This window comes from Nicotiana tomentosiformis, chromosome 9, assembly GCF_000390325.3.
Source record: "Nicotiana tomentosiformis chromosome 9, ASM39032v3, whole genome shotgun sequence".
Classification (NCBI taxonomy): Eukaryota; Viridiplantae; Streptophyta; class Magnoliopsida; order Solanales; family Solanaceae; genus Nicotiana; species Nicotiana tomentosiformis.
In genome coordinates, this window is record NC_090820.1 from 109,768,808 (window position 1) to 109,777,361 (window position 8,554).

At 35.9% G+C, this 8,554-nt stretch overlaps 1 protein-coding gene across 1 annotated transcript; it reads right to left on the minus strand.

The window, feature by feature from the left end:
- On the minus strand, window positions 1-5,529 carry LOC104084552 (protein transport protein SEC23 G). Its single transcript, XM_009588441.4, has 2 exons — window positions 4,683-5,529; window positions 1-1,802 (listed from the first exon to the last, which is right to left on the minus strand). Exons 1-2 carry the CDS (start codon window positions 5,349-5,351, stop codon window positions 147-149), a joined length of 2,325 nt encoding a protein of 774 aa, XP_009586736.1. The 5' UTR covers window positions 5,352-5,529; the 3' UTR covers window positions 1-146.
- Window positions 5,530-8,554: the final 3,025 nt, after the last annotated feature.

Consider the following 8,554-nt stretch of genomic DNA (forward strand, 5'->3'; position numbering starts at 1 on the left):
TGGGAAATGCTACTTTTCTTTTCACCAAAAGAAAAAAAACATCAAAATGCCGAAGATACATTTTAGCTTGGTTCTAACTTCTAATGTACAACAATGCTTCTGTATAACTACTTGAGCAACTAACTCTCTCTATACAACACTCAAAATCAACCCTGCACTGCTAAAGCTTGCAAGTGCTCAATAAAAACTTGTAGGCTCAGTTCTTCCGTAAATATAAGCTCCTTGCCTTCTGTGTATGTTGAGTTGTGTGTAACCGATGGATTCAACTTGGCAAGGAGAAACCTCGCCTGACTACTATGCTGATCACACTTTATAAGCTTTGGCACAGGAATCCTTTCCGATACCAGTTGCTCTGCATCAATCTCTGGAGCTTCTAACAGTTTGCGAAAACTGTCGTGGCTTGGATCCTTCTCATAGCCAAGTTTACGCCATTGTACAATCTTAGAGCCATAATGAATAACCACATAGAAGTAGGAGTCAAAGAGCAAGATAACATCTGGAGAGACGGAGCAGATGTCCAAAAGAACGGGGATAGGGGGACCCTCGAATGAATACTGGAAAAGGGTTGGCTGGACCATAATAAGTGAGCCAACTACCCCCTCACGGTTCAACAACAGCCGGAAAAAAGCAGTCTCGTCTGGAGTGCTGTTGAAGACATCAATAAACTGAGACCTCCTTAAATAATACATGAACTGTGGGAAAAGAGATAAATTAGTCGCAAGACGAAATGATGAGGGGTCTTCCTGGATATAATCCCCAAACTTTGAAGCAAAGCGTATCAAACATTTATCCAGCCACCGCACAACATCTTTAGAAAAATCGCTCTCTGCTCTATGAATGGCAAGCCTAGCCATCACTGAAGCTGCTGCTTCTTGATCAAAGCCAGCAGCAATTTCCGGAGAGTGGTTCCCAACCCACCTTCTTGCAGCAGTGGTCACCCTCTTCCGAATTCCTGTGCTTCCATATCTATAGTGTGTTATGAACTGTATGAAAAATGCAGAGCTAGGCTGGGCTTTCTGTTCATCCCCTACTTCAAAAAAGAAGGCAATGCACGTCTTGTTAGTAAGTGCCCCCAATTTCCACGTATAGGTACCTCCCTCGCCAATTTCCTTGTCACTGACTGAACCATTCTTCTTCTGAAGAGAAACACATGGACCAAGGGCCCCACAAATTTTAACATCCTTTGTTGTTACTATCTCTATAGTTACATCAAGGCACATTTTCAAATTACCAGCCTCGTCATGGCTAAATATGTGACGTAAACACTTTCTGAACTGGTCCGAGTCAAATGACTCTGTTAACATCATGAACCCCCCTGAGCTTTCAACTGGAGCTCTAAGCTCAGCTGCTCCAATTTGATCCAATGAACAAGCAAAGAGATCAAGTGCAATGGATGAATTAGACAATCTTCTTGATATCTGCTTATAGAATTCACTGGACTTCTTGTAGTAAGCAGCATAACTATTACCAATGTCTCGATGATTCCTCATGGCATTACCAAGATCAGAGCTTACGATCATCCCTGGGCCAATTGTTGCTGGCCCTGAGGTGAAGAGCATGATACGCGAACCTGCAGAGACCAAGCATCCTTCTAATAGTCCAACAGCAACTGATACTGCTACTCCAGTAGCCCGAAAAGGTCTATGCCCTTGCATAACCTGAGCTGATGATTGGATATCTTCAATGGCTGATGTGATGCTGAACTCCCCTTCTGATAGTGGAATTAGGAATCCCTGTTTTGGAGCCATAGGTACTTTTCCTGCTTGGTACTTCACATGATGAATACCCAGGAGTTGCTTGGTCTGATGATAAAGAAAAATACAGGGCAAAGTGAGCAAATTGAAATTTAGTGCACAACAAGTTTCTAGAAATTGCTGTTCGGACACTTATCTTCTTTCTATTTTGTTGGTGTGTGTGTGTGTGTGGGTGGGGGGGGGGGGGGGGGCGCTACTGAACAATTTACAAAGAGGTAGCTTACTTTAATTTGATTGGTTAAGCTGCTTGAAGCGACATCCCAATGCTATTCCTTTTCTTTATGGTTCAGATATTGATCCGTAAAATTGGTCATCCAGAAACACTAAGCGCTACAGAACCCTTTTAAACTAATGTGAGTTTGGGCAACAAACAATTACGCTAAGAATTTTGGCATCTAATGCCTGAACTACCTAGCCCCTTTTTTACAAGTATAATTTATTGATAAATGATAATGGTGAAGTCAAAGAGGTAGACCAAAAAGTAGAGAATCTACCATAGATATGATTCTCTACGAAAGACACCCAATCTTCTATACAAAGGAACCTCATGGATGCTCAAAAGGTCATTTTTTTACCAGGAGCCGATTCCTCATGTGTACAAATTCAAGCTTTTTCCCTTCAAAAACTCTCCTACTTCTTTCTGTCCATACTACCCACATAAGTTCTAATTGTGCATCCTTCACCATACCCGGCATAATCCACTGTATTTCGAACCATCTTAAAAGCTCCACCAGAAACGGAGAAACGGATGCTACCTGCCAACGCAGTAAAGAGACGATACATGTCATCTCCAAAGTGTTTGCACATGAAGCAATAGCTAGCATATGTAATCCCCCTCTTGCTCAAGTTTTTGGCTGGCATAATTACCCCTAGCTGTCGACCAAGCGAAGAAAACACCTCTAAACTTACTAACCCTTAAAAGAACATTTTTGGTAGCAACCTTTGAACTTACAAAAAAGAAGTAACTGATCCGTTGTATTAGTTTTCACTAAGCGGAATTAAGTCCAAGGGTGCAGTAGGAATATTGTTTTCCCGTGTTGTTGTCTTTTTCCTCACCTACGGACCAACATTGCTAAGCATCACTCTAGAACTTGAAATGCATTGCTTCTCCATCTTTTTTCCCATGATTCTGTTTTTACCTTTTTGTGCTTTCTCTTACTTTATTTCTTCAACTCCTTCTGCTCTTGTTAGGCGTTGCTTCTCTGGCCGATTTTTCTTTGTACCAATGAAGAAGAATAGAATACGAGAAAGATGGATAAGTTGCTGGGAAAAAAGTTTTTGCTAGCCTGCGAAGGTGGGAGAGTCGTGCTGGCTGTCGAGAAAAGAGGACTGCAAGAGATATGAAAAAGAATAGGTTGGAGGCCGAGGAAGAGAAAGAGTTGTAGGGTAATAGTAAAGAGGATGATAAAGGAGCATATGCTCATTAAAATAGGGTGGAAGAAACAAGAATAAAGTGGGGAAAGCAGAAAATAACGAGAAAGCAACACGAAATGAAATTAGAACACGGGGCTACGGAAAAAATGAAGAGAGTAAACAAAGTCTAAAGAAAAGAAGACAAAAAAATAAGAAAAAGAGAAAGGGGAAAGCTAATGGAGTAGCTGACTTGGTGCTCTGAAATGCTGAGCATGACAAGAAGAAGAGAATATGAGAAACTGAATCTCAAACAATTCTCACAGAGTTGACATTGATCTTAGCTAAAAACTGACGGAAGGGATTAGTTGCTACCTATTAAATGTTGAGGTGGTTATATATCATGAAAGATGGTGTATGGGGTAAGTTGCCAAATTTGCAACTGTTATAAGGGGATCTGCAGCACTTTAATGTCCCAACAGAATATTTACTTATGTTAGGCACATATTCATTAGTTAGCACGAAGTTTCAAACTAGAACTAAGGCATAGATATGTTATAGCGATGAGATCCCTGATCAAAATGACCCCAATAAAAAGTTGTAGAAGGAGAAGCTATAAATACATCTCAATCTACTAAATGCGTAGCCTTGTTGGCTACAAGGCTACCTAAGACACCAAAGCACTTCCTCTTAAGCTAACTACCTCTTGTGTGTCTCTCATCACAACATATATTTGTTCCTTTCAAATTGATTACCACTGTTTGACTATAAAGTTTATGATCTGTTGATCATGTGCACTATACAAATTGGAGTAAACAGGAGCAGCTGATGATACTTGTTATAATGGTAAATATCATGTTTTATATGAATAGAAAGTGGAGCGTATATTCATCTGCAGAACTAGGAACTTCAAAATGACGACCCTCCAACTTTCCTTTGACACTTCTTTGCTGATGGAAGAAAATAGATTAAAAACTTAATGCGTAGTATTCTTATTCTCCTTAAAAGTATAGTGCATGTCCTCACCATACCCAACGGTTCCTCTTTTTTCCCCATTCACAAATTCCTAGAACCACAAAGGCTCATTCCTTGTATATTTCTCATTTCTTACTGAAAGAAATGATCAGCATGTTCCCTACTTCATCAAGGTTCAATCAGAGAGCTACTACTCAAAAGCAAGCTTGCAACATGCATAACAGCACTAACACAAAAAATTCTCTTGTTGTTTTTTGATGCATAAAACATTTGGGAGGCTTACACTTTTTAAATTGTGTTATTCTTGCTATAATTACACGATATCTTATACTTCAACAGTATTATTCATTTCACAAAACAGGTCAGTAGTGATAAATCGGACATATTAGTAAATTGTACTGGATAACCCCATTAGCAAAGACTTGGATAATAATTCTCATTCAGGATTTAAGTTCTATGCACTGACGGTAAGATTCTTTAAACCATCAAGTAAGATTAACCTACATAATAGGTAACTCTTTCTTTCAAGCATGATATGATAACCTAATAAACAGAGTGGGAACTTATTATAAACAATTAAATTACAATCTTTACACAGTTTACCTGCTCTGAAGAAAGCTTGCGCTCACCGTGAAACATCACAACCCTACAGCACTCTCCAAAGCCGAGATCATGAACTCTAACCATTGAATCAAAAACCACCAACCCAACCAATGCAGTTTCAGGCAATTGAGCAATTACATGAAGTAGCTCATTTTTCACCACCCTAAGCTCCTCATCACAAGTACAAGCATCCACAACAAACACAAATGCCGGACCAAGCCCATAACCCGCCCAATCCAAGCCCGAAAATGAAGGCATTTTCGATAACATCGACACATTTCCAAAATTAGAGCTCGAATTCGGGTTTTGGGTCAAACCCTTTTTACCCAAATGATATTCAACAGTACTATACGTCGGAAAAAGCTCAGCTGGCACATTATTTTCGTTAATTCCGAGATACGATCTCGGGAACGGGTTTTTCCGGTAACAAAACGGGCAATTCCAGATTCGCGAAGTGTAATCAACACGGGCGTAAGGGTTTAAAACGGCGCCGCATTGAGAGCAAGTAACGGGATCGTAATTAAGTATAGGGAGCTCGGTCAATTGCATTAACGGATTGCACATAATTGATAAAGGGATAATTAGGGCTGAGGATTCGGATTTTGAAATTGGCCATGAATTCCATGACCACCGGAGACCTTCAATTGCCTCCAGTTCCACGAAATCCATGGGAAAATGGAATTAATTTAGGGATTTATTGAAATTTGAAGGGGAAATTTTGGGTAATTAAATTACATAATGTAGGGTTTTTAGAGAGCGATTCCGTCGGACGGCCAACGGAGAAAGGAAAAAGGTGGGCCGCCGAGTGAAGGAATGAATTTAACGGGGAAAAAGAAAGATTCTTCTGATAGTGAAAGTGTGTGAACACGTGATAAAGTCATGTGACAGATGTTTTTAGGACTAGACTAGATTTTAGGTAGCTTTTGTTTTGTTCGAATCCTCTAAAAGTATTATTGAATATATATTATTTATAATGATAGTGTTTGAATTAACTTTTACATATCTCCACTAATTTTGCCAATATCTGCCGTCACTCATCGGGTCAATGAATATTTAAAAATGATCGTATTAAACTAATTATTAGATTTATTTTAATAAAACTCTATATTTTTATATAAATTTATAATTATACCGAATAATAGGGCAATTTTTTAATTTTATAAAATAAACAAAAAAAATACCGAACCGTACCAAATAAATTTATATATAAAAATATATTTTATATACTAAGTTTAAAACTAATATAACATTAAGGTTTTTTTCTTGGGTCTCAGGATTATGGAAATGGTTACATGTGATGAAATAACTAATATTCAAAGTCCCAACTTTCAAACCTATTTTACTACTCATATCGAAACTAAATTAGTTCTAACATCTCGAGTAGCAAGCCACTAGGTATTCTAGCGATCTCCAGTAGCAAGCCACAAGGTATTGGATATTTTTTCTCTCGTATAATTTAGATTTCTCTTGCTGGATACTAATCCTTTAATAAGTTTTATTCTTGAGTCCCAACTCGATTAATATCTTTCCACTTGTATGATTTATATTTCTTTTGTCTTTGCTTAATTTGTTTTATGCTATAATTGAATAATGAGATGAAATTCTATTCTCGACATCTTTTATGTTCCTTTGATCATTACTTTTAAAATAGTAAAATTATCTAGAGAGTTTGGCCAAAGTCCGATGCAAGTACACATTATCACATTCTAACTTCGACTAGCGACTCTTGCATGATATTTTAAAAAAAAATACTGAAAAATTAACTGAACCATACCAACACCGAAGAGAAATCAAGATGATTTGGATATTTTTGAAAAATTTAATTTTGGTTATACAAAATGGAATAACCTAAAATTTAATATGATATAAGTTTTATAAAAAAACGGCCGAACCAAACCATTGACACCCCTACCCCATCAGTATAAGTATATATTAATTACTTTTGAAGAATCTGACACAACAACATTCTTTAAGAATCCGAACAACATGGGTGATTCACTTGTGATATTTGTGATGCTCGAACTCTTAAAAATGTCGGTGTGTTGTTCAAATTCTTTTAAAATATTATTGGGTATGTATCGATACTTTTAGAAGATGTCAATATGTATATGTTGCTCGAATTTTGTGAAGTATCACTTAATATGTGCTAGTACTATTGGAGGATCCAACACGTATATTACAAATATTTTTTAAAAATTCAAGCAACATAGGTAAACTTTGATTAAGAAATAATGTTTCAACTTACAAATTGGTATTTGTTTATGCGGTGGAGAGCAAATTTGAATTTTAACTTGAATTTGTTCTTCTTTTTTGTTGATTGAATATGTACTTCAAGTAAAAAAAAAGTGCCATTAGCACTGCTTAGTTAGGTTAAGGTGAAGAAAGAGAAGGATTTGAACTGAGATAGAATTTGAGACTTATGGGTGCAAAATTCTAGTTTTTTTAAGTTATCAGGTTCTAAATTAATAATTTGTACATATTCAATAAATTTAATAAGACAAATATAAAATTTAGAGTAAAACTGTTGGGTTCGACCGTATCCGTAACCGACGAAATTTTGGTAGATCAAAAAATAATTTTCTATGTTGTTCTTTTCAGTAGGAATTTTGTTTGTATCTTAGTAATACTGTGGTTGATCATTCGAGAAAACCAGCTAAGCATTATTCGCTTTGTCAGCATTTGCTGTTTCACAATGAATTATTTTGTATTTGAATTTTCTTTTTTACATTAGTTGCTTTGACAAGACCTAGCTTTTCCTTTTTCAACTCACAAATCTTCAATATTTGCAGACTTTCTTTTTCTAAGTTACAACTTTCCAAACACAACAAATACCTTTCTCTTTTTCTTCCAACTTTAATTTCAAATTATTTTTTCTCACCTTTACTTCAATGGTTGTCCAAATACACGACAAATTTATTTTGGTGCTACCTAACAATTTCCAAATTAAAACCTAGAGAAAATTTTTCACCTTTCTAGTTTGCTAAGATTGTATTTACTTGTAAGTTGTAACACTGTATCATAATTGGCTTGGTCAGTCTTTATCATTTCTCGATGGATGGTTTTATATTTGAAATTTTAATTTATTTTTATAAAGACTTGCTTTCTAATTTTCCAACTTTAATTCACAAATCTTCAACTTTCCCATCTTTTTGTTTTAAAGCTACAACTTTCCAAATACAACAGTACTTTACAAACTTAATACCAATTTTGATTTTTCTAACCTTAACTTCAATATCCAAACAGTGTTAAGCTTAGACTTGTGGTGATAACCATTTCCAAATTGAGCATTAGATGTGATTCTCTCTATTTTGTGAATCACAATTAAACCACCAGATTTGGATGTAACATATAGACCTCTACTAAACAACTCATCAAATTAAAGTTTATAATACAGTCTTCTGTAAATATAATTAAATCATACAACATGTTGATACAAAATAATAATTTTTGAAAAAAGAATGTAAATTTATCACATTCTTATGAAACACTACTACCGTTACCTAAATTTGATAATGTATAACGTATAATAACCCAATTAATTACATTTGATTTATAGCTGATGTGTGTGGGGATGTGAAAATTTATGAAAATAAGAAAACAACAACAACAATAACAACATATATAATGTATTTCTACAAGTGAGGTTTAGAGAGGGTAGTATACACAAAGACCTTATCCCTACATTTTGTAGGTAGATAAGCTATTTCTGGTTGACCCTCTGCTCAAGAAACGCATAATCACAATATTAATAACAAAGAAATACGGAAAGAGAAGCAGTAACAACAGCCAGAAAATAATAGAACCAGAGCAAACAAAACAACGGATAGTAAAAAAGATCTAAAGTTAGAAAATACGAGAATAATACTAGTACT

Coding starts and splice junctions, on each gene's coding strand:
- LOC104084552 (XM_009588441.4), bottom strand. CDS start 5,351: ATGGATTTCGTGGAACTGGAGGCAATTGAAGGTCTCCGGTGGTCATGG. Junction 1,803..4,682: donor GCAAGCTTTCTTCAGAGCAG/GTAAACTGTGTA, acceptor CTTTATCATCAG/ACCAAGCAACTCCTGGGTAT.